The sequence below is a fragment of the Phalacrocorax aristotelis genome, chromosome 15 (assembly GCF_949628215.1).
Source record: "Phalacrocorax aristotelis chromosome 15, bGulAri2.1, whole genome shotgun sequence".
NCBI lineage: Eukaryota > Metazoa > Chordata > Aves > Suliformes > Phalacrocoracidae > Phalacrocorax > Phalacrocorax aristotelis.
In genome coordinates, this window is record NC_134290.1 from 3,816,703 (window position 1) to 3,843,949 (window position 27,247).

General features: G+C 39.1%; 1 protein-coding gene across 2 annotated transcripts in view; it reads right to left on the minus strand.

Moving 5' to 3' along the window:
* MED13L (mediator complex subunit 13L) overlaps positions 1-27,247 on the minus strand; it is a 203,718-nt gene that overhangs the window by 167,877 nt on the left and 8,594 nt on the right. The window contains exon 2 of one of the 2 annotated variants that reach the window (XM_075110712.1): positions 15,480-15,717. The exons of the other annotated variant lie outside the window; for it this stretch is intronic. Coding sequence (XP_074966813.1) covers positions 15,480-15,717 — 238 coding nt within the window. The remainder of the gene's footprint in view (positions 1-15,479; positions 15,718-27,247) is intronic. 2 annotated transcript variants of the gene reach the window in all.

The following is a 27,247-nucleotide window of genomic DNA, read 5'->3' on the forward strand; positions in this document are numbered from 1 at the left end:
AAAGCTTAATCTACTTTCACAGAAAGCTGATAACGTGATTTCTGCTTAAGATGACCGTGCCCTAGCACTTCTTCTATGTCTCACCCTCTTTACTTGGACACTGCACAGGGCAGTCAAATTCTTCACAAGGCTTCCATTAAATAAACTATCATTACATAAACACAGATATATTTTCACAGTACTCCCTTTACACACTGGCCAGCTTGCAACACTGAACAGAAGCTACAAACCAAGCTATGGTAGGTGGCATAAAGTTTTGTGAATCCAAAGTTCCTGTATGTTTTCATTTGGTTGCAAAATTTTGTGTTTCTGACATATGAGAGGGATTTACAACTCCAAATGCTCAACATGTTACAGCGACAGACTGAGACAATACTTACTGGTTTGCTACATATCGACAACCATGGCAAATAAAACTTGAGTCTTTATACTCTGAATGCACTCCGTACTCTTTTCTAGTATAGTTATACAAAATCTCTTAACTCCTTCCATTTTCTTCAAGCACTATATATTCAAAGGCTTTGAAAAAGTTACAGTTCATGGGATTTCAGGGCTGTATTTTCTGTTTTCTTTTTGTTTATAATCTCATCCCAGACATGGCATCAAATGCACCCAGCAGGACATCTTCCTTAAGCATTACTTCGTAGAGGTCTGTGTCATCATCCAACGTTCCTAATCACACAGGGATTATTAGCACAAAGACTTAGCCGGGAGTAGCGTGAGCAACAAAAAAGGATACTCGACAGCTATTTTTAAACAGTTCCACAACACCTTTCCTTTTCCCAATTTGCCCCTGCTACCAGAGCACAGAAAGGCAAAGTGAAGCAATAAGCAAGCAAGCCTTAACTTTCATTTATCATTTGCATTGCCTACTTGTTTATGATAGCACATAAAAGCAACTGTGGACCAGAACTCCCTCCTCCTCAGTCTCACATCCTGGATAACTTCACAAGTTAAAGTGCTGAGGAAACTTCGATTGGGTGGCCAGCGGGCAAGTGCTAAATACATAAGCAGGCACTTTGGCTTGGGTACCTTCAAGCTCCTGGTTACAATCAGCTCAGCAGCTAAAAATCCCAAAGAGTAGTCACTAGGATCGTCTAGTCTTACTGAAGTCCACTGAAGGGTTTACAAGCCACTATAAATAGCCAGAGGAGAGCTAGTGCAAGGATATGAGAGATTCAACATTCAGGTAGAACTTACCATTCCGTTAGGAAACCAGGATACAAACAATTCCATTTCTAAGACAAGCGAACAAAGTGGCCTGAACTGGTTTCTCTTCTTCCAGAGATCCCAAAAGACGTGTGTTGGGGAAGTTGTCCATTTCTATCATGGGTCCTGCAAATTACTGCTCTTAAACCACAGCTGCGCAATATGTCTGTATCAGCACTGTGCAATCACAGAAGGCCTTCTGACAAATCGTACAGAAAAAGAATTTTTAGGATACAGTCATTCCTTATTCACAACAGGCTAACATCAATGGCTGCCTGGGATTAAGCAGTCACCATTCTACAAAATTCAGAAACCTTATGGGCGAGTGTAACATGGAAACTCCAGAAAAGAAGAAATGGATCTGCTGACAACAGAACTTCAAGCCAGAAGAGGAACAAAAAACTACAGCTCTGACACATATGGACTAGCATTAACACCAATTAACAGAAGTCTGTTCCAGCATGAAATTATGAGTCAGCATAATAGTATAAAAATCTTCTTATATGCCGATGACTTAAAAATGAGTTAACAGAGGACTACTGCATAGTTACTGCTAGTTATCATTTTGAATACTTTAAAACCTTTACTTCTCCACACCAATGTTTAAAATAAACAAGAAGGAGCAAACATGTCATTAAAGTGATTACATCAGCTCTCAAAACAAGACTGATTTTGAATTAACAGTAAAGATAAATTGTAGAGATTGAGTGTATAAACATGCCATCCGGAAAGTATAAAGTTATAAAAAGAATTCAGTGGGTTGCTGATATCATACACCAAACACCTGACGATTTCATTAAACACAAATGCTCCCCTTTTCATACTGCATGATACATGACTAGCAGTTAATACTTGAAAAATCAGACAGATCTCAAGCTAACAAAAATCTAGCAAAAGCCTTAACAGTTGCAGGACAGAGGCAGAGATTTTGCAAAGCAGCAGAAAAATTTTTATTTGAAGCTACTACTGATAAAGCCGAAGTATAAATGTCAACACCAGATATGATTAGTTCCAGGGAGGAGTTATTCCACTGCTTGGGAGAACAGCTGAAGAGTCACTTACAACACTGCCTTAGGTTACGTATCTGTTATTTCTGCTCTAAAATGCTGTAGATTGTTCTCAGTGTGTCTGTACTGTAGGCTGAGAGCTGCTTTCCCTTCGCCACATTCCCAAGGGGAGACCCTCAGCCCATTAGTTATATAAACTACTTCTATAGTCTTACTCACCTCAGTAGGTCATCTAAATATATGCACCAAGGTTTAAAAACGGCAATGCAATCAAAGCACTTTTTCTAGAACAGAAGAGCTGACAATTTATAGGCTATTCAGTTTTGCATGCTTTTATCAGGCTAGTTAGTTGAAAGAAAATGCACACATAATTACTTAATCCCATTAAAACAAAGACAAATGACAGTACAAAACTCCAGAGCTCAGCAGTTTGAGCAATGAAAGATTCTGAGCTAACATAATAATGAATCATGCAGCCTTATCAGTGTGCAGCTCCTTCCACATCCCTCTGTTATTTCAGCTAAATCAGCATCATGTTTCTTGTGTGTACCATTCAGCTATATAAAATGGTATCTTTAATAATGAATAGCTGCCATAGATTTTTCCAATGTATGAGTAATCCAAGGTCTCTGCTTTTTCAGTGAAGTGATTACATGTCAATTAAACTAAGCAATTAAATTCAGATGAAAACACTAAAGAGTCAGTTGCTTCTTCTGATATTTGGGGAGGATGGGGGAGCATAAGCAGGAGCCCGACAGAGATAGCAAGTGGTAATTTGGGTTTGGTTTTTCTTTTAATAAGCCTACCATGGCCCTCCTACAGATTTTGTATGTTGGCCAGTTTTGAGCTCAGAAGCTTATTTTTAACTCCTATTCAGGGCATTATGTTCACAGACAGTATGTAAACTGTCCTCAGTTACTGGAGAGGGAAAGAAAAAGCAAAGAAACATCTTTCCTAGAGGACGTATAACACATGTTTGCTGGTAAATTTATTATGAGGGAATAAATCAATAGAAATGTAAAATAATTGTAAAACCAGAGAACTGAAAACTGAACTCACTAATATTCCCATTCAATTCAAAAGTTACTTCCTCAAGATAGTAATGGGGGTTTTATACATAAATATATATATACACACACACAAAAAATTTATTTACAAGCATTATGTTCTTTTGGTTAGATTGTTAACACACAATAATCTGAGCACTTCAATTTGAGAAGCTGCTAAAACACAGGATCAGCCATGCCAGAAGCTGAACAACTCTCTCTGGCACAAATTTAGACAGCCGTCTAGGACAGGACATGCAAGTAAACACTGAAGAGTGCTTATGTGTAACGTCTGCTCACCAGTTACACACACGTTGTGGGCTTACTGGGAAACTTTCAGGACAAGGCCAGGTAGGAACCCATATACCAAAGAGGGAGCCATTAGGCATGGGAGTACCATAGTTCATTTCTTTTGAAATTAAGCTGTAACAGTCTTGCAGGCAAAACATGCCTTAACTGTGGTTTGCAGCAAAAAGAAATTATAATAAAAAAAATAATGCTTACTACAATCTGGTTCAGTTTAGGAAAAAGGTGGCGGGGGGAACAGGGAAAGACAGGAAATGACTGAGCAATAATTCTACGTACATCTGGGACAGCAGATATCTGTCTAGAAGTTACACATTTCAGTGGATAGCTTCTCCAGGTACGAAGTCTCTCTAGAGAAATCTCTGAAACACATTGCTGTTTATTACTCTCAGCTTTACCTCATCTGCTTATTAGCTCCTGAGCAAATTATTTAAAAAAAAAAAAAAAAAACCCCAACACACGGGAAAGGGAACAGACAAGTAGGAACGCCTCCATCTGAACTGTAAAACTCTCCTGGGTGTAAACACTAGCTCTGAGTTTGTGCGGAGTCTAAGACAGAGGATCAGAGGACCTTACTTAAGCTGGAAGCACCAACAAGCCAGCAGAGGAGCAGCAGCAACGATGCTGACATCACTTCAGATACCCTATCATGCTTTTAGTGTGTTCCATTAAAAGCCCAGCATTTCACTCATCTCAATTCTTTTTATCACTGCTGAATTATAGCAATTCACCCCCAAATATATAGTTTCTGCATATATATCGTATTACTTCAATATACTGCAACCTACATGAGGAGATACAGCTCCCCACGTGATGCTTACGGTGACATTCAATGCAATACTCCGCACAAATGTTAAATGACACAAAGGTATAAATGGCTTGTCAGGCTAAAAATTGAACTTCACTTCCTTTTCCCAGGAAGCAGAAGTGTATCAGTCTCTTCCTTTTTTTTTTTTTGTTAATTTGTTTTGAAGAGATTTTTACTATGAAAAAGAAGTAACTGCCCATGTAAGCAATTAAAAAGTTGCAGCATATATAGTCTCTTCACTTATTACTGAAACAAGGAAAGAAGAACCACCTTTGTTTTCCAGGTGTTGAATTAGCTGCATCTATTTATTGTGCAACAACAACAACAACATAATCTTGTTTTCGGAATTGTTCTTAGTATGTTACAGCAATGAAAACCTTACATTGCTTCTTAAAGAAAATCAGAATTGGACTACCAATGGAGGGCTGCTAAGGACGGCAACAGAATCCTCAAGTTATTTTTAAGTTATTCAAAATATAACACTAGTACAAAATAAAAAGAAAGTGTTATCTTTCAATAAGCCAATTGCATGTTAAAGCAAAGCTATAGAACTCTTGTCAGAAACACATATTCTTCTTGATAAGCAGCCTTTTGAATTGGCAGAATTCCCAGGCACGTTCAGGAATAGCACTGGAAAGAGCAGGATTTTCAGTTAAGCCTTTCATCATTCTATCCCAACCCAATGCAGTCCAACATCACATCCATTGCTTAACCAGAGTAGAGAACACCAATCAAAGACAGAGGCCATACTTCTTTTATACCACATGGCTTATTACCATGATATTATCAGAAACAGCATCCTTTTCGTACAGGAGAGACAAAAACCACACACTTCCCCCTCATCTGCCTCAGAGAACAGATTCCAGTGCATTTTGTTGACATATGTTACAAAATATTGCATAGAATAAATTTTATTGAACTCAGAAGCTGCCAAGAGATTTAACTTCCATGCCCCAGTTGGTTAACCAACTCTCCAGAACCATAAACACGTAAGACTATAAGCCCTCCTGTTCCCCCTGTAGACACAATAGTAGTTTTCATACTTGCCATCTCTTTAGAGGGCATTAAAGAATAACATATGAAATTCTTAAAGCCATTCAAGTAAAAAAACCACTGTACAATGATACTTTCATCACCTATGATTTGAAGCTTCCCTTTGGCTACAAAAAAAAAAGGTATTACTTATGTTTCAGAAAGGACAGAGCAACTAGAATGTCATGGACCAAGTTCAACTATAAAAAAGAAATGGGTTTTTTTGAAGAAAAGATATTTACTTCCTGGAGTCCTGCTTAGAACTGCCATATATGCCACTTCTATTCTTCCTTCTGAGACCAAGTTGATCAATATACACTCCTTAATATAGGAACTTCACACTTAAATTTCTCCAGAAATTTGAGGTGCTAAGTTTGCCTCATTATTTGTTACTATCCACCCATCAATTTAGTCTGCAAATTTGTAACATTCCAGGTTGACCCCTTTGGCTCACTGGCTATTCCAAAGCAAAAAACGCCCCAAGATTTTATGGGGACTGGCAAATACTGCACCAATAGAAAACACGAATAAGGACTGTAACGGCCTTTTAGCAAGAATAGCTATTTTCAGGCCACAGCTTTTTCACACAGAGGCAGATACATCAAACTGTAGCAATGGGCCACTAAGGGAACACCCGAATTCAACTGTGCTAGGTCACAGAAGTCACGATTATGGATGGTGAAAGGCAGAAGCAACCTGAGTGAGCTGAGGGCCGCGATGATCCAAACCTTGCCATCAGCTGTAGCAGAAACTGAAACGGTGACTTGTCTCACACCTGTCCGTACCTGAACTAAGAGAATACAAAAAGACGGCTGAAGTGCATTTTTATGACTACAGGGAACACAGCAGCCCGTGTTCCGGTATCAGACAAACTGAGCACAGGTAGCTTTTTACAAGTTCTGCTTACACTGCTCAGCTGAGAGAGAAAAGATTTAAAGCATAGTTTAGTTTAACAAGCATACAAAAACATTTCAATAGCGTGCCTTTCCTCTAGCGTATACTTTTCCTTCAAACTACTTAAATGTTAAGTATTGAAAAATCAATTTAACACTGTTTCACTGGAAGCTCAGGTTCTAGTTGTCGTCGTATGACTGACCCCAACACACAGTCAGGTTTGTTGTTGTTGGGTTTGTTTTATGGTTTTTTTTTTTTTAAACACAGATCTAATATTTAACTGACAGCAAAACTCCACCCTTTTCCTACCAAAACCCACAATTCCCATGGGCAAAGAGCAAAGGTAAGAATTCAACCTCCTTCTTAAGCTATTCTATGTACTGCAGCTCTGTGGTTTTGCACTCGCTCCTCCTCTGAATTCTATGCAAGAGTATTTTTTTTCTTCGTATATTTATGGAATGCTGATTTGGAAATGACGTATTACAACCTCAGCATGCCCTGTAGTTTCAAATAAACATTAGGAAACAGACTTCATATTTCAAAACCTTCATTCTCCGTGTACCATACTGCTTCTTAAATGTCATGGACCACCACTGACACACCGAACCATACGCTGAATCTTATTCTGAATTGCACTATGTACACATTTCTAGGTATCCAATCTGCCTGTAATACAGATTACTGTCAAATCCTTGGATAAGTAAGTGCACATGTGTAATTAAGTCCACTTAAAATGAACTAGTCTCAGAATCGGGGTATAAGAATTTTGTATCAAGATTTATAACCTCTAATAGGAGTATTTAAATAAAGTAACTTTTACGTAATGGAAAACATACCTCTCTAAAGAGAAACTGTGGGTTAACTTTAGAAGATTTAAGTGTGTATGTTTTCTGTCTGCGGTCCAGTAGCATGTGCGTGTCACTAGAAGCTAATTATTCTGCATATGGAATTATACGCATATTTTTTATTATGATTTTTTGAAGGTGCCATTTAATTTATTTTTAAAGACAAAATTTACCACTAGAGCTTACCCTGTGTTCTTAGAATTACTCAGTACATGAAAATACAAACAGCAGTAACGAGCTCTATTAATGCAGATTTCACTTCAAGCTAACTTAGATTTACTTCACACAGTTAAGTGAGTTCATTTCACTGGAAAAAAAGATTCCCCGAAGCAAAAAACATCAACCACTGTGGAGGATATTGCCCAACACATTGCTGAAAAATAAATTCTACTGATTGGATTTTTTCATTTTCCTCCCTCAAGCAGCACTTTTAAAAATACCATCTTTTAATGATTGTTTAATTTTCATATAACTAGAATATAAATCCTTTACATACTGCTTTGCTGCAGCTGCAGTCTAATGTCTCATTTTTCATGGAAAAAAACTAATTACGTGGTTCGCTGAGTTGCCTGTGGTAACACATCAATTTTATTTACATTCAAAAGTTGGACTTCAGTTTGTTCTCAACACTCTACTTAATTCCAAGCACATTTTATACAATAGTTCTCTCCAATTCATTAGTAATACCTCATTCTAGCTTTTATTTGAAAAGGAGTCTGAGCTATTACAATCTTGGTTCAGGTTTCCAGCACTTTCTGTGCAGTACCACATCCGTAGCACCAATTCTATATTCCACCTTTAAAAGTATACGGTTTTCGGTGAGACAAGACTTCACAGCAACGGTTCTGCACAAGAATCATTGTACGGTCACTACAGAATACAGCTATTCATGTTTCACAATGAATGCCCGTTCATTTTTCCACAAAAACACAACAGAAAAAACAGTAACTATTGTGTGGCCAATAAAACTTAAAGATTAATTACTCAACATTTCAACTATTTCCATTGAACTAAGCTTATATTTTGAAAGCAGGAGGATTAAACGGAAAAAATATGGTATTCAGGAGAGGATTTCTTGGCTCATCAGCATTTTTCTTTCAAACTATTTTCAGAAGGTCATTTGTTGCAATTAACAGAAAAGCCTCCAAATTCCCAAATATGGAAAGATTTAAAATGTTAATTCTTGGGAGATAAGAAAAATAGAAAGCGCTAGGCTTATCTTACATATGTCACTTAGGTGAATCTCGTATTTTTGTTAGACTTAGATACTGCAGACTTTTAAAAAGGGAAAAAATGCAATTTGTTAGAACAGTACATCATCGAGTAGGGTTGATAATGAATTCATGAATGCCATATGTATTCACTTGGTATTACTCCGAACACTGAGATTCACTATTAATTTTGAGAGAAAAAACACTGAAGAAATGAAGAATTAAGGAAAAGGTAACCACAATCTGACTTCTAAATGGGAGATTTAGATTTTATTTAAAAACAAAACAAAACACAACCACAAACCTCACACCCTTGTTGTATATAACCATAAACCATTTTTAAAGTAAAAAGAAGGAAGAAGTTGTGGTGGTGGGAAGCACATTTATTTTAAAGAGAAAACAAAATAAAATGAAGACATCTTGCCCAGACACAATAAGGCTCTTGTCAGCTTCCTGTGTATAAAAGGAGTTGGCATTTTCCCATGAAGCAATTCCTTAATCCCAAATGGTGGCATAACCACCTCATTTAATATGCCTCCTTACAAGAAAAAGTTTACTTTGTCTAAGCCAAACTTTAACTGGCAATCGCTGGACACCAATTAACAGTGTCAAATATAAGGGTCACAGAACAATTCTGCAAGACAAGAAAGTATGAAATCACTTTTAACTCCTATCTTGTTTCTGGAAGAATTTAAAATTTTAACTTTGTTTTCATGTCTTTGGAAATAATCTATGCTAGGCAATTAAGAAAATGCAAATGACTTATCTTATTGAAAGTAATCAACCCAGAAACAGACTTTTCAGCAACTTAATATTCCAATAAAGTCTTCTGTCATATGAACCTACTTGCTAATTCCACTCTTAACTCAAGAACCAGCAATTAACCATTTTCAGATTTCACTTCAAATTATTAATAAGTGGTACTCAGCTGCTTGATATTCGTAGCTTCTTTTTCAATTGAAAGCCTTCAAAAATATTTCCATTTCAGCTCCTGCAAGATTCCTTTTAGTCCTTGTTCATAAACTGCTTTTCCATATATTAGCTGGTCTCATTCTAAATAATAGCGAGCATGACAATAGTTATGGGCATTATGTAGTTATCTAGAGCGCATAAACCAAACCGTTGTAATACACATTCCATGCTTGTACACCCTTCAACTAAGCCTATCAAAGCAGGAAACAAGGAGATAACCTTTTGGTAATTTCAAGAAAGTATCAAAGCTAGCCATAATGTAATTCCAGCAGCAACACACCCCCTTCTTTCCCACTTTCATAATCTTGTAATAGAATGAAAAGACTGAAGAGCACTTTCATTAAAAGCAATGCTATTAATTTGTATACCCATTTCACAGGAAGGGGTGCTTTTTTCTTGATTTTATGCATTGCTTCACACACTTAAAATATGTTGACAGACAAGAACATCTTCTCATTCCATAACCAGCACATCTTGCTACACAACGGCTAAGAACATATTTCATTATCTCCTGAAAGGGCTCCCAGTTCCTTACAAGTACAGTTAGCAAACACAGTACCTTGGAAAGAAATTTAATCAGACTATTTTAAATTGAAATGGAAAGGAGATATTTCACTCGTTTATCTTCTTTTAATTAGCAGAACAAAAAAAAAAGTTTTTCCTTTTTTTTCCAAATTGAAGTTTTGAATTTTTTTTCTTTAAATCTCTAATAAATACTGAAAAACACCATCTACCTAACATTTTTTGGTTAAACACTGACTTAATATAAGAGACTTAACTGATAAAATAAACTTCAAAATCTGGAAGGTAAGTAGTGAGCATCAAGAACTCAGCTGTAATAAAAATGCCTAACTTGAGCTATGGGAAGTTATTCTTCTCAGGAAACATGCTTGAAAACATAGCCGGTGTGCTCTGTGTTCCTGCAGGTGAAAAATCTACCCATCAGCCATTTGCAGGTAGAGAAGCAAGGGCAGAAATTAACCCTGGGCTACAACTACACAGTCTAATGTGGATGCCTTGCAAAAAGTCCTTCCTACAGCTACCGTTTTTCCCTCTCAACATCTAGCAGTACATGGGGATTACAACTGCATCAGCCCAAGTTGGCAAGAATTCATAAACAGGAGTGAACTGAAGCTCCATGTTCTTCTTGTCACAGGTCAAATTTTAAGAACATTTTTAAATTACCAATCTGTGAATATCCTGAACAATAATCTTTCAGGAAAGATTTACCTAATTAATACAAGATAATATATCCTTCCTAACAGTTTCCATCAAAATCCTGATGTTCTACCTCTAGTATAGTACAAAAGTTATGAGCATCTTTTTTGGGGGAAGCAACTCCAGCAATTAATGTATCAAGTGCATAGACCAGCAAAAAAAAGCAAAATAAAAGCAAAGGCTTTGGCTCAAATGAATTCAACCTGCAGAAAAATGGTGACATGATATATACCACCTTTCCTTCACAAGCCCTTCCCCCTACAACAAAAAGGTTGCATGGGCAGAACTATTTAAGGGGAAAAAGCCTTTAAATAAGGTTTAATGCTCACTTAAGTGAGAGTGACTCAAGAGTTAACTGCAAGTTCACCAGCACTTCAAGGATGCTTGTCCCAAGAGGAGCAAAATGCTAAAGTTCCATTTATTTTCTCTCAACAAGCTTTTACTGTTAAGCTTCTATTTGGAAACTCTATGATGAAGCACCTGTCATAATGCAGGGTTTTCACTTCTGTGCCATGCATTGCTTAGGCCAACAACAACGGCTGGAGGGTACGGATGGGCGTCTGGGGTTGCTCACTGAAGCCCCGAGTTCCTCATATTCGTTCGTCTTGTCTCCATAGACTCACAGAGGAACACATATGATGGCAATCTCAAATACCTACCAGAACCAGTAATTTGGGGCAAACAAGTGAATAGTTCTTTAAGTGAAACGGCATCCTTCTAGCAAACACCCAGCATCTTAGTTAATCATTCTCAAGATACTGTCTAACATTTTAAGAGTCTTCCATGGTCCGCCTCCAGGGTCAAGATTATATTCTCAGCAGCAATGCACATCAGAACCCCTGCATTATTCCCAATAATTCAAGTATTCTGTACCAGAGATGCAACAGATAAAGCTGAATATATCCATAAACTCAACATACAGATTACAAGTTTAGAGACAAAACTGTCAGACAAAAAGGTTAAAATGTCAGACATAGGTATTCCTTGCAAAAGCAAAGAAAGCAACTCAGGAGCAGATATCACCTGCTTATAATCGACATGGAATGCATAGGGTACAAGTGTGGGGTGGGAGAAAAGAAAAAACCTAAGAGTCAAGTATAAATTCTCGGTAGTGCTCCAGATGGTATTTGGTCACCAAATGCAAATGAGATCAGTGCAACTTGCAAATCTACAACTTTTCTGTCAAAAAACCTGCCAACAGTAAGATACTACCTCCTCTCCATTCCATTTCTTCTGCAGAATTTACAAAAAAATATTTTTACAGGAAAAGGTACAGCAGCTGTAACACTTGTCAAACTTCTTCAGTCAGGAATATCATTAAACAGCATTTATCCTTGAGAAAACAAAACTTCCACAACCAGAACACTCCCAACTTTTTTCGAAGTTGTAAAAATCACTCAATCTTTTTCTCTCCCACTCAGTGACCCTATACCAATTAGCTCTTTTCACTTGGGACAGAATAAAGATCTTCTGTCTTTCTTCAAATTTAAAATCTAATCGTAATAATAAAAAATAATAAAACACTGAATGCAACAGCTGAGGCTGGCAGGAAGAAGAAATGGTGTATGTGCCAAAGACACACCTATGAAAGTCACAGCTGTCTAGCTAATCTAACTGCTTAACTGATCTATAGCTGTTCTGCAAATAATTGTTTTTACTTTATCTCCCATGGCTGCATTTATCAACACAGTTTTGGAAAGCTACTACATAAACAACTGCTCCTAGTACCTCCTGCTTGTAACCACTAAGTCGTTTTCCCTATGACTATCTGAAATTCTTTCATGAAAGGCAGATTGCTGTTTCCAAAAATCACCTACCTTGAATGTTATAAAGATGAGGCAACCCACACAGGTCATACGCAAAGCTTTAAAAAGTGTTTCTGAAAGAAAAGCCTCTGTCTGGACTGCTCATTTGTTTAACCAAAGTACTAAATGTCATACAATATCATTTGAATGACTCTGTTGTTCAGAAATATTGATAATTCTAATTTAAACCTGAATGAATAAAAGATAAAGACTTAAATTTAAGTTGCTACTAAATTTTTATTACCCCAATGAAAATTTCACTTTAAATCACAAGTCCTAGGCAAGAAACAAGAAATCCAAAAAACTGTGAGCAACTCCATACTTGGCAAGAATTCGTGACCTTATTATAGCCATTATTTCCTGAAGTGCATATGCCTCAAGAGACAGGATTTACTAAGCCGAAAAGGTTTGGGATAGACTCTAGTCTCCCACTTGGGGTTGCAGCGTCAGATTGCTGGGACTTGTGCTCCTGAACATGTGAGTACAAACACAAAAACAAAGCCCTGGTCATCAAACTGTAAGCTAGTGACCAGTGACAATCCAACCCCTCTGAACAAGATTTTTAAGCCAATGCAGCTTATTTCATGACTAGGTTAATACCAAAACAGCATGCTGTCATGGCTCAGCTCACATGCAAGTAAATTACTATGCTTCAGTAACTTATTTTCTGTTTGTACGCCCACATGCAAAGTTCTTGATATTTCCAAGAGCATGTAAACTCAGGAAACTAATTTCAACTACCAGGTATTTCAGTCCAGTGGTCTGCTTATACAATAAAAGGCAAAATAACCTTGTTTCTTCTGCCTTGCTGCTCCATGAAATGTTGAGCAGCGTCCTTTGTCATATTTCAAGGAATCAATGTACATAAATGCCTCATTCCAGCAGAATATGATGTTCAATATTTTGTCAATACTGATGTTTGAACTCTAAAAAATACTGAAGAGAGCAAGACAGCTCTATCAGCAGTAAAATTTATAACACTTTTACAATTACCTCACTTTAAACTATTATCTGATTAGTCACTATGTTTCAAAGTGCTTTTAATACAGAACAAGTAAACCTATCATTATATGATTTACACACATCACAAAGAGTTCCAAAACCTGCAGTGGAAGGGAGAAAAGATTACTTCCCAAATTCTTGTAGGGTCCTGACAGCAGAACATATTTCTTCTTTCAATTACTATGTACTTCATTCCCCTCAGTGAGTCACGCATAGCCCTCCTTTCTCCATCTCCAAACCTAACCTGGCATCGCTTCCCATCCCTCTGCACAACCTTTTTCTTTCAGACATTTTTGCTTTGATTTGAGAGAGCATTGCAAATAAGGATTACACAGTGATAACGCTGTTGCACCAGGGCAGACATATCTTTTCAGCACAACTGGCTGCAGCGTTGTGAAACACCCTACGCTCAGACTGGTTTTTATCAGTGTGATACTGCTGCTGTTGACAGTTTAAAAACAGTGCTCTTGCAGACAATTTTCATATTTAATTCCACTTAAAAATTCTAGTACTGAAGGCTCCAGTCTGGATGCTTCATAAAATTTTGGACCAGGCAACAAAAAAAGTATCAGAGTGATGCTATTCTCTGTCCCCTACTACACTCTAGCAGGTTCAGGTAATCGTACATTTAAAAGCTTCACCATACCGTTATCACTGAAAGTAGCATTATATTGTTGTAACCGAGATGTCAGATATAAACAAGCTGCATCAATTTACAACAGAAACAGAAGCTATCACCTGCAACTCCCCTCAAATAAAAAGACACTTAAGTCCCTCGTACTGCATTTGAAATATTAAATAAACTATATTTCATAAAGGGAAAAGCATATATTATTAAAGCTTTGCTGGGTAAGTAGAAATATTACCCATGCCTTCATTCAAAACAGGTGCCTCATAAAAAATTAACATCAGTGGAACAGCTTGGTGCAGCACTTTGAGCCATCTCTTTAATTATACATGATCACATAGCTACCTGCATGAAATACGCCTAAAGATACACAGTGTTCATATCTGTGATTTCACAGGCCATATTACCAAATAAAAAAATCTGGTATGCATGAAAGTATGAAGTTCATAAAGGTCTGAAGATCGGTGGTTAGAACATACCATAACCCAGGACCAAAACAGCGCAGGGTAGAGGTGGGGAGATAAAGGACAACTAAAGCACATTTCACAAATACAATATTCCATATATTTGAACTGGCAAATTTTATCTCCAAGCAACTGGAAGGTCTAAAGGCTACCAGGATGAAAATTTAATGGAAAAAACAAGCAAGGAACTGATATTTATTATTGGTTTGGGGGGGGGGGGGGTTATAATTACTATTATTATTTCAGGATCAGTGAACATCAGTTGTTTTCATCCAAGATACAAGAGATAAAACAGAGGTAAAATTCATGCAGTCTAATAAAACACCTTTTAAAAGGTAATATTTTCAGGCAAACTAGGTCTGCTCGTAGCAACAATATACTGCTCAAAAGAAATTAATATATAGTGGATATAGTCAAAACCAAAAAAGGTCGCAACAGATATAGTTTTGTTCTGTCATGTTAAGGCTCCACATTCTGGAGACACTGAGGACAACCCAAGTTGCACAGGGACTTACAGTCACATGAGCTTATCGTTGTCACCTTTGTCCTACCTTCCCTGCCCTTCATTTTATTCCATTCACTTCTGCAACTTCCTCCATTTACGCTCAAATCGTGCGGCACAACCAACATGGCAAGTTCTGACCTTGCAGGTTTACCTGTGGTGCCATGGAGTTTTCCTCACTCTGTACTACAGGTGTTTTATTCCATCAACTACTGCCTTATGCCAGAGTATTATCCTTTGAACCAGAATTCACTCTCATTTCACAGTGCATCTGAGATTTCACAAAAATCTAGGTAACGATGTTGGATATATGTCTCCTAAGTTCATTTCAAATTTCATTTTGCACTTTATCCATGGATGACTTGCAGCAGAAGTCAAATTTATAAGCTGCTTTTTTTCCCTTAGGTTTCAAAACACAGGTTTTGACAAAAATCACATAGGGTATCAAGTTAAAGCCTTTAATGACAAAATTCCTTTTTCACTGGAAAAGGTATAAATAAATCAAGAAACAAAGAAAAAGAGTAACTTACTGTGCAGTTCACGATGTATCACATCTACAAGATTTGGTTCATCTCCCCACCAGAATATCCATAGTTCCTTACAATCCGGTTTGACGTCACGGCGCCACACACAAAGCAAATTGGCCTGCAAGCAGCGGATGAAGCTGAGCAGAATTGGATCATCCTGGGCTGGGGCTGAAATGATAGGGCCACAGTCCCCATGACCTTCAAAATTGTACCTACGCCATTTGATGCCTGTGAGTTCAGCCTAAAGGGGGGCAGGGGGAAAAAGAAAGAAAAAAATTAAATCACTCTATTGCAAAATTTATTTATATTTTTAGTACTGGTTTGTTTCATTTTCATTGTTTAGTTCCTAGAATTTAGCTCTAAGCAGCCAAAGTTAAAAACTTCTGTTCCCATATTTTCCTCTTTTTCCCCTCAAGGAAAAAAAAGTTTTAGAAACAGCACTGAATAATACCGGCTTTTCACCACAACCTGACTCATTTCCAGCAGATTCATCCATTTCTAACCGTACTGTTACCTTTTTGTAAGCTTACAAATTAGAAAGAAGCAAACAAACAGGGAGAGGGAATAAGGGCCCCTTCCCTACATGCTGCTTGGTGGAGAAGTGAGGTCAGTGTCAGCCCAGGAGCTGGCCACTTGAAAGTCACAAACAGAAAGTACTGCAGGGCATAAGAAAACAAGTAACTTACTGAAAATGGTGAAATACAGTTTCATATTGTGATGTTACAGGTGCATGCTTCCTATTTTTATTTTGCTCAAATAAACAAAAACAGAATAAGCAAAGTTGTCATTTACTGTGTCTCAGCCAGACAGAATTCTCTTATTAACCATCAAGGAAGAATGAGAAGAACAGGAAAATGGCTACCCAGACTTTTGAGAAAGATTTTCTTCTACACAAGTTGAAAAATCTGGAAGAGTGTAGGTGTCCCACTGTATAGCAGTGTGAATAAACAATTGCCAGGAAAGAAGCTGCCAAAGTACTCAAACCATGAAAGAGCTGGCAGCTAGAACCACTCAGCAGAGCAAAGGTTCTAATTTTTTCTTTTCTTTTTGCCTTTAACAGCAGATACTCACAGCTGTCACATTCTCTGAAGTGTCCAGACCGCTACTGCTTTATCTACTTCCATGACCCTACCCATCACACTCTTGCTCTCCCCTCCCCGGCCTGCTGCCTGGTTTTCCCTCCCGCCTTTCCTCCACGACCAGTTTGTCCCAATGGCTGTTGCTGCGTCCTCCCTTCTCTCCACTCTCTGCTGGCTCTGGGAGGACACCCAGGTCACAAGGGAGGACACCCAGGTCACAAGGGAGGACACCCAGGTCACAAGGGAGGACACCCAGGTCACAAGGGAGGACACCCAGGTCACAAGGGAGGACACCCAGGTCACAAGGGAGGACACCCAGGTCACAAGGGAGGACACCCACATGACTTCTCGTCTAGGTAGCCTGAGTATCGTCAGCAAATAAAAAAGTGGTATGTATATACTCTGTCCTCACAGAGGGCTTGTATTCTAGTTTCTATTCCATGTTACTACATTCTCACTGCTGTTATTCCCTCTACTGCTTCAGTTACAGTATTCACACCTTCAGTTTGCTGCACGGAAATAGCCAGTGTGCTTAGCCCTGAAGTGGTCCTACAGGAAGAGCCAGCTGGTCTACAGCAACAAGCTGCAAAAACTCAAATATAGCATCTACACCTTTGACCAGAAGTGTCATTGCCAGGGAGAAGAGGAAAGACACAGCGGTGGAAACACTCTCTGTAGGAATGCCTGCCTCCCACACCCCCACCAAGTAATAAATTAAGCTGTATCTAACCAGTAAACATTCCTTTCCTTTTTCTGGACAGCACCTATAGAAAATATCAACAAGAGAAAGGGTGAATTTTTATTCCTAAAGAAAACAAGACGACTTGCAGATCACGTATGCCTCCCATTTTCATCATCTGCACAAGGACATTTAACCTGCTGACCTTCACTGCCCCTCCAAAACCCATACTACATGTCACACACAGAAGGATCTCCCCTTTTCAGGTCCACAATCTCAGTTCATTTAGAAGTTTAAAATTTATTTTCCTTCACAGTAACTGCAAGTAGGCTGTTACTTGTTCAACAGCTAGCTGGTTAACTGCTGCGGAGCTAAGGGTGACATACATCATACAAATATTTTTATGTTGTTGGTATTTCTTTGATCTTAAAAATATATCCTCTAAAAGAGCTTCACCTCATTCTGCCTGTATATTGCCTAGCACAGCAGGGTTCTGGTCCATGACTAAAGTTCCTGTGACTATGCCTCGAGGACTATTTCCCCAAACACTGGTTACCCAGATTGCCTATTTAATTTTCCTCTGAAGAGGTTTCACCTGGCACACAGGAATACAGTAGGTGACCTCTGCTGGGAAGAGGAAAAATCTGACAAAACACTGAACTGCAGTGGAATTGTTTTTGTTTTTTGCGTACCCATAAACCACCAGTCGTCTTCAGCTCCACATTGCGGAAGCAACACTACCATCCTGTATTATGTCAGCTGGATACCAACGGTGGTGAAACCACAGCCAGTACTGTATTATCCCTGCTGAAGACCTTCTACAGCCACCACTACTGCGTTTGCATTCAGAGAGAAACGCTGATCATCCATTCAAAGTGTTGGGGAACAACGGAAGAGCAAATCGGAAAAGATAGTCAAGGCTGGCCAAGATGCACAACATTTATGCATGTTCCTGGCACAAAAGAGGGCATGGGAGCACAAGAGCAAGAGGCAAATGGGAAGAACTAAAATTATTTTTTTCACAGTAGGGTGCTGTACAGCCCTGCAATACCTCACAAGTTACATAATATTCTAACAGAAAGTACTTACACATGCTCCTCCAGAACATCTACATCTGCTCTACATGGATCTCAATCTATAGCTCAGAAAAGGAACGTGCAGAGTTTCTGAAATAGTATGAATGTGACTGCAAATCACAAAATACCAAAGGTTAGCGCCTGCATAGGCAACTTGGGAAGAAAAGTCATGTTAAATGTTTATATCATAATCAACTAGGAACATATGGTAACTCAAAGAGAATGGCAAAAACAAAACCCAAACAAACCAACGAAACAAAAAAGGTTACTCAACTGCACCACTCACTTGATCAACACAGCAATAGCTAGAGATCAGCTGTTTGAAACAGACAAGCTCTTGCAGCTTTCTGGCAGCTCAGAGGTACCAACCCGTAACATCCCAACCATATTACAGATGAAATATGGTCAAGAAAAGCATAGAGAAATCAGCAGAGCTGTGTCTAATTTAATTCTACAGTAACAAACTTCTGGAGTGTCTAATTCTACAGGCTGTGAGGAATGACTAAGTACTAGAGCTCACCAGGATCACTAGTGACCACCCACACAGAAAATGACTCCCAAGAAAAGGGAGAGACAAGAACTGCGTGTTTTGAGCTCTGCAGCAGCATAAAATGAGACCTTACACATTGTTTCCCCAGTCAAAGTTGCAAGAGATGCAGTTTAGTACATTTGGCTCTGTTTCTGTTTAAATTTTTAATAGGCAAGCATCAATACTAATCCCTCAGAACTTCTAGATTTTGTCCTCATGTTAATTAAAACTGAATTCAGAAGAAGATCTGAATCCAGAAGTAGTTCACAAGAGAAGATTCACTAGGAACACTTACATATATTCTACACCTCTACAGAGGTTTTGTGTGAAGTATTTAACACACTACAGGGAGAATATCTCCATCCACCTGGAGGTTTTTTTTTTTAATTAAAATTAGTTTCTTTAAACAATCAACCATAACTAGTTTTAAAAGGCCTCAATCTGTAGCAGGGTTTTTACAGACAAGACATCCTGTGGCTTGGGTGACTGTATGGAAGAACCAAACGTGGTTTAATTTAGGCTTCATCAGCAGTGATCACAGGCTGCTACCAAAATGGCAGCCTCTTCCTCACCCCCAGCCACGCATTACAACCTCCCAACCTGATGTCACATCTAGTGATCAAGCAGTCTTTGTGTGAATGGAGTCAGTTCACCAATTTAAAGATGAGAAACAAAAAGAAAGAAAAACGTTCATCAGATCAGCAGACTGACAGCTTACCCTGCAGCCACATAATCACTAGAGCAGACAGAAGAGCAGGAGTGAGAATGCACAGCTGAGAGCAGCAGTGGAGTGGGATCTCCCCTTTCAGTGACAGCTCCAATCAGATAAAACAGAACATCAAACTGCACACACAGAGGCTGTTGTTAATGTACACCTTACAGCAGCAGAAGCAAGCGCCGGTGCCAAAAGTGGTCCTGGACTGGCCTGCCTTCCCTGCATCAATCATCCGCTCCTGACTTTACCACCACTTCCACTTTCCAGCAGTGCTTCTGAGGTAAACTGACTAAAATCAGAAGCATTATATTAAACATTTTTTTTTCCTCTACTCAGATCAGGCCCCATACTTGATTCATTAAATAGCCACAGAGGTGCTTATACCAGTAAGAGGACAGCAAAGCAGGTCAGGGAGGTTAGAGCTGCTCCTTTCAGTAAGACTGCCGGTTTTAAAACAGCCTGAAGTACTTGCAGAGATAGAAACCAAGATTGCCAACCTGAGGATAAAACTGAGAACGTGCTGTTTTACTCACAACTGGTTAGAAATGAATGCAGAACAAAGCAAAAGTCTTGCCAGGTGATGTAATCTATTGTGTATCTTGCATCTTTTCCCATATGGGTAGTCTTGGCTGCTACAGTAGTATGGTTGCTACAATGTTCTTAACACTAAAAAGCCTGACAAAAAAAAAAAAGGAACTTACAAATACTTACTAATAACCAACGTTGTTAGTCAATCATGCATTTTGCAAGAGACTTTTTGCTTTGGTTTATAAAGGAACATATGTTTGAGGACTATGCTGTGAAGGGTTCAACTTCCCAGATAAAAGGGGCTTCTTTAAAAATTATTTTTTTCTAAATTCAGTTAACTGCAGTTGGACACAGAATGGTTTGTAGGATGCCTGTTCCAAATGCACTGGGCCAAGCCTGTAAGGAAACAAATGAGATCCCTGTGTCTAACAGTAATATCCAAAATCTTTACTAACACTCAACTTTTTAAAGTAAAATTCCCAAGACATAAAAACCTGTTTCTGACATATCCAAAAGCAGCTGTCAGGGTAGAGGAGTGCATTCAAACCCAAAATTCCATGTAGACATCTAAACACACCCAAAACATACCCAAAAATTAGGCATTAATGAACACACAGCCATGCCGATGCTTTCATTCAAAACACGGCCATAGAGCGAACGTCATATATTAGTCCTTTGAAGAGGAGTGCAGCCACAGCTTTCCTCCCCCCTAAGTGCCTGTCTCAACCGTTACACTCTGCAGAGTGAAATGGTTTTAAAAAAAAAAATTAATTAAGAGAATTCAAACCTCTGATATCCCCTATGCACACAAGCAAGCAGAAGAGACGGAGAAAGCAAATTAGCACTCTCTTACAGCCATCAGTCTGCTGCCCTAAATACAGACACCTTCGCATCTATCTGCGACAGCTGAGGGCTGTAGCCATTTTAACTCCAGGACAGCATCCAGAACTGTAAATTCCTAGTAGAGATAAAACCTAAGCTCCGATTCTTTTTCCCCTCCCTCAGGCTTAAATCAGAATAACAGACAGGCCGGAAGGGTCTTCTGCTGATCTCATAGTGCTCCATTCAGATTGGCAGAGTTTAGGCTGCTAAAAATCACAATTCCCCAGTAACATTTCACACTGCACGACTTGATTCTGGCATGCTACCAGCAACCCTAAAGATTTAATTAGTGCTGTGTAGCCACTGTGACTATTTTCCTCTTCTGCAGTCCTCACAGATGGAACACAAAACACATCCTCCACCTCCTCTTTACCCCCCACCCTCCATCAAATGCTTTCTGGACTATATATGTTGTACGGGAAATGGACAGGCCAATTTTAAATTAACTTCTACAGAAGACTTGAATAATTCCACTCATTTTAACACACAAAGCTCCCTTGGAGACATTATACGTTAATACAGACACAGCAGAACCAGAAAAAGGCAGAGCATTAGAAGTTGGAAAAATTCTTGTATTTGGCCACAGTGTAAAGCAGAGTTATTTCTGTATTATTGTACTTCTCTACATTAAAAACAATGGCTAAAATTACATAATAATGTGTTATTTTTCCTGCTTCACATAGTATAGAGAGGTAAGAAATGCTAAGGCATATTTAAGGCTCAGAGTGCAGAAAAATCAGCAGCCCAGTACTTCCAAAATAGGAAGAATATACTTGTAAAGGAGATAGAGATCTACAAAAAAGGCTGGAAGGGTCTTATGAGCAAGAACAACTAGATATCCATCACACAGGCCCTCAGCGCCAACCCTGACTTTCTCAAAGACTTTCAAACATGGCATTGTTCAGGTCATTTTAATCTTTTTCAGTTCTATCTGAAACAAAACAAAAACCAGGTATAAAAATACTTCCCAACTGCCTGCCCAAAAGGTGCTACTCAGACAAATTCAGGTCTGCACCGTGCTTCAAACAAGTTTCTCTCATCCTCTTAAGAAAAGACACAAGTAATGCAAAAAACCAAACCACACCAATTCACTTATGTCAGGGATTTCTACAAACAAGTTTCAGTTAACCAAAGGGAATATACAAGTGAACAAGCTTTCATCATACGCCTTTCTAACCAAGGGGAAGATGTTAAGTTGTCCAGGGTACCTTAAAATGCTGTATTTACCAGCCTCTGAAGTTAGGTGCAATCTAAACAATTTCTGCAATCTAGATTTTTGTTTGCTTCTATGTAGGATACTGTGGTTACTAAGTGTCTTTAGTCTACAACTGATGCTTCAAAATACAACATTTAAAAATGTAAATGCCATATATATATTTGCCAGTTTCATTAGAGTCTCATCTTAAAGAGCTTCATTCAAGTAAGTAGCTATTCTGAAGCCACTAGAGACTCATACTAAGGACTACTCACACGAGTGCAAATCTGCATAAGAAAGCCCTTAGTTCATAGTCCAAGAATTTAAACTGTAGTTAAAGGTGTCATGGGAATTACACCACCATTTTAATTAAATGCTATAAGATCTTGCAGACAGATTCAAGATTAGCACCATCTGTTTTGGTTACAGTGTTTCATTTCACTACATCATCCTCACACAGCAACAAAATAGTATTTCACACTCTACTCAGGCCGTTTAAATACCAGATAAAATTGATGTCATCTTGATACACCTCACTAGGAAGAAAGGACAAAAGGACGGAGACAGGAGGACTGAAAAATACTGCAGAACAACATGTGCTTACAGGGGAGGCAAACACAGGCACTGACAAGAACTCTTCTCCCCCAGTCCCACTGAAATAAAATATTTAGTAACACCTGCCTCAGTCCCTGTCAAGTGAATTGAAGGGACAGAGGCAAGAAAAAAAGAAACGCGCACCAAGGAACAAAGGAGACTGCTTAACTAAAAAAATTATCTTCTTCATAGCTATATATTATTTCTACACTCTGGGAAAGGTTCCTATTTGGATAGCACAACTTCCTGCAGGGACACTGAGGAAGCAGCAGCAGCAGGCACCCGGACGCAGACACCCTCTCTTATCTTTTATTCCCGGGTCTATAACTTTCTTCGTTTAAAAACAAACCAACCAGCTCAGCCCTGCGGAACCTCCTGAAACCAGATCATTTACTAAACTACATATTAACATTCCCCTCTTTATCCTATCCATTTAAAAAAAGAAAAAAGGGGGTGGGGGTTTGTGTTCCCTCAGGGCTTATCCCTTCTGCCCCTTAAAAAGGGAGGAACCATATGGCAGTGAAGAGAGGCCTTATCGCGCACGGAACGAGCCGTGGCTCAGCTTCAACATGACACTTCTGTTAGGCAAAGCAACTGGCAGACAAGGATTGCAGTAACTGCATAAACAAAGTTCGACAAACTTTTTCATACTTCAAACTAAAGAATGGAAAAAAACAGCACATGAAAAAAATATAATTCTGAAATGGGCCTCATACAGCCAACGGAAAAACTATGCCATGCTTGGGGCTTCAAAGAGCTGACTGATCAGCTGAGTTGAGCATCATTCTTCTTAATATGCAACGGATGAACAGCAGAATTACATGTTTGACTTTAATCCTTTCCCTGTATTAGCACAGAGTCAAGTGGCTGGAGAAAAAAGGATAAAAGGGCAGACACTAACAACCTTTTAAAATGCAGGATGAAAAAAAAATTGCTCTTTTTTTTTGTTGTTGCTGCTCCTGTTGTTCATTTGGTCTTAAACCAGCAAGAAACTGAGCACACCACTGCATGCAGAACATATGCCCGAAACCACTTTCTGCTGGATACATCTCTTCACTCCATATACTCCATATCATGCTCCCTCTTCCTTCATACCCCCTGGAACAGATTATCTAAATACTACTACTTCAGAGCCGTTTGTGACAAGCAACAGTGTCAGGGCTTTTCTATGTCATCTTTTATCTTTGCTGAGTCTCTCTGAAGGATTTAGCTGTAACCAGAATCCTATTATCAGATATCTTCCCGATGGACTTCTGTACCTGGGGACATTTGAGATACTGTATCGCAGTATCGAGGACCAGAAACCAAGATACTTCTAAAATAGAGTCCACATATACCATTATTAAAAGCCACAAACTAATACCATGAGCTGTTATGCCTAAGAAGTAAACAGTAGTGACAGAAATGAGGTATTTTTTATCTCTCTCTCCTAGATGTCAGTGTGATTCTGCCTATGTGGGAGAGGAGGCAGCCAGGAAGATGAATAGATTGTTTCAAAGAAACAAAACTCAGTCTCAAAAGGAATCTGAGGTGGCAACTAAGTTCCATCTTTCCCAGTGGAAAAAATAATAGGACTCCAATATTAATGCTCGAATTTCAGCAGTTCTGGCAGACACAGAAGCTACCAACAAAGAAGTTTTGAATGGCAAGCATGAGAGTAACCTGATAAAAGGGCCCCAACTGCTGACATGTATCCCAACCATCACAGAATTTCAAGGTTAAATACTAAAGTAAAACTACAATAAAACACAGCAGAAGGAAGGAAAATGAGCGCACACTGACATACTGAAAGAGAGACAGTATCTTCCTAGAGTGCACTGCAGAAACAGGTTGGCAAAACAAAACCAAATGTTAAAAATCTTAGGAGAGAAACAGAAGGTGACACAGGAATTGTTAGGCCATCACGGTTCATATGTAGCTCTGCACCTTCATCACTAACTGCAGTTCTTGTTTTGCCACATCAAAAAGTGGAGAAAAAAAATACAGGAATGGTCAAAAAGTATATATTCCATACAACAAAAAGCATTTGAGGATTAAGACTGAACAGTCTAAGAGGGCAACTATGAGGGTGTATTAGAGAATAGCAGCTGGTTGTGCCTTCCAGGTATCAAACTAAAGTAGCAGAATGCAGACTGAAACCAAAACGAGATGGCTGAACATTCTCTGTCAATAAAAACTTCATCTACTAGTTTTAAAATTGTCTATTAAATATCCACCTGGTTAAAGAAATCTTTCAACCAAATATATAGAGAGCCTGGGAGATTATTCCAGGGAAGTATTACTATGTCCATGACCTACTCTTATACCCTTCTCCAGCTAACTGCTCATGTTTTCAGGGGGGAGTGCAGTTTTGCAGCAGATTTTTTGGGTCCCCTGCTCCTCTCCCAGCAAAATTGCAGCATTGCTATGAGTGGCTATAGCAAGCCTCTAGGTGACTTCCCAAATACAAAAAGCCACATAATACAGGTTGCTGCCACTGGCAACATAGCAGCTGCTAAACCGATAAGCACCAACACAATGGTCCATTAAATCCATCAGGCCAAACAACCACTGGCCACCGTTCAGACACCACACTTTGATGGACTTTTGTTCCAATTCAACAAACCTGTTCCCGTGTTGTTTAGCCTGTTACCGTACTGGCTTCTTTGAAACCTTTATCAGCACATCAGGAGCAGCATCAATGATCATCCTCAAGATAGGTTTCAGACCTGCCATCCACAAGCCAGTACCAAATGTCCATCAAAAAACCAGTAACAGTCATGCAGGACGAACCCCACGAACTCTTCAAAAATTCATTATAAAACAACAACAAAGAAACAACAAAAGAACGAATTTTTGAGAGAACACCTTTGAGTTACATCAACACCTTCCACCTTCAGGGAATGGCTTTGGATCGCAAATGTCCAGTCCCATCACTGATTCAGCAAATCTCAGTACGCTGTTCCAAACCAGCACCTGGCTTCTCACCTCTCTTCCACTGCAAAGGCTGTAACCAAGTTCATCGGACAGAGATGTAAAAGGATAATGCGATAAGCATGGCTGGAAGCCAAAGGGCTGGGATTTAGCCATTACTTGAAAAGATGTTTTCAAGTCAGAAATAGTCAGGACAAAGTCACAAGGAAACTGAAAGATGGCAGTGACATCTTCCCATGTCAGCACGTGACTGAAACTCACACAAAAGGCACGCACTTCCACATGCTCGTACTTACTGGCTTTTGCACCAATACAGACACATGAAATGGGAAGTTGTTGGGCCAGAGTCTCACCATCATGCATGAGAAATGGGAACAGAAAAGCTAATCTAGACAACAAAACAGGTATTCAACAGGTAGAAATCTAGGTTTCAGAGGATGCTACTAGGCAAGCCCTATCCACATACTTGAACATACATACCCAATAAACCCAAGACAGACAAAAGCATTTAAAAACAAGGTATGTTGGGGTTTGATTTCTTCTGGGTGTTTTTATGGGGAAAGAGGGGAAGAAGCCTCTTACCCATGTCAGAACTGAAGGTATACCAGTGTAGGCTGTATGCAACCGAAGCATACAATGCCTGGAAGCAAAATTCCATCTCCAAGACAAACGACAAAAAGAACAGAATACATTCTTTTCATTTTAACAAACCTTAGGTTTTGGAGCAAACTACCCTGCAGGTCAAGTTACAGACGCTGTTTTACAGGGAACGCTAAAAGGTACCTCTGAGTTCCATAACACTTCAGCCTATTTCTTTGCAGAAGGGAATCAGTTATATTTTAACTTCAGAGTAGATGGTTGAGAACAGGTAATAAAATTAAAACTACCATTGCACACTTCAGATAGCACACAAGAAAAGCAAACAAGCGTGCAACTCGCTAGCCAGAAGAATCCCTCCCTCCTAAGACAGGGTGAATGATTAGGTTTCAAAGTCCCCTTCAAAAAGACAGACTCAGAACTAAGCAACTGCCCATTTTCCAAATTAAAAAAAAATCCCCTCTTAGAGAAAAGTAGTCCAACACATGAAAAAAGATGACAAAAGCAAATCTGCAAGTAAACAAAGGAATCTTCTCTCTTCCCCCAAGCTTAACTTTTTTTATATATATTTTTTTTAAGTGAAGGAGGAAGGAAATGTCAAACATCAGAGTCACACAATGGACTATCAGATGTTTCCCAAAGCAAGTAATCTGACATATGGGCAGGGAAAAAAAGAAAGGGTGGGGAAATTGGGGGGGGGGGGGGGGGCAGGCTGGAGGAAGTAACAACCCAAGTAGAGTAAACTGTGGCATACTGAGTTAAAGAATGCAGTTCCTTTCTTCCTTTACACAAAAAAAACCTGTACTTAAAGAGCTCGGAACTAGACCATTTTTGTACACCACATCTAAGCAGAGCTGCTTAGTGAATACCAACAACAGTTCACATAGTCGTTTCACACACGTGTCCATCACTGACCTGCAAAGCAAACTACGCCGCCTGCCCAAAAGGGCCCCGGCCCAGATCCCTGGCTCCAGGCTAGGAAGG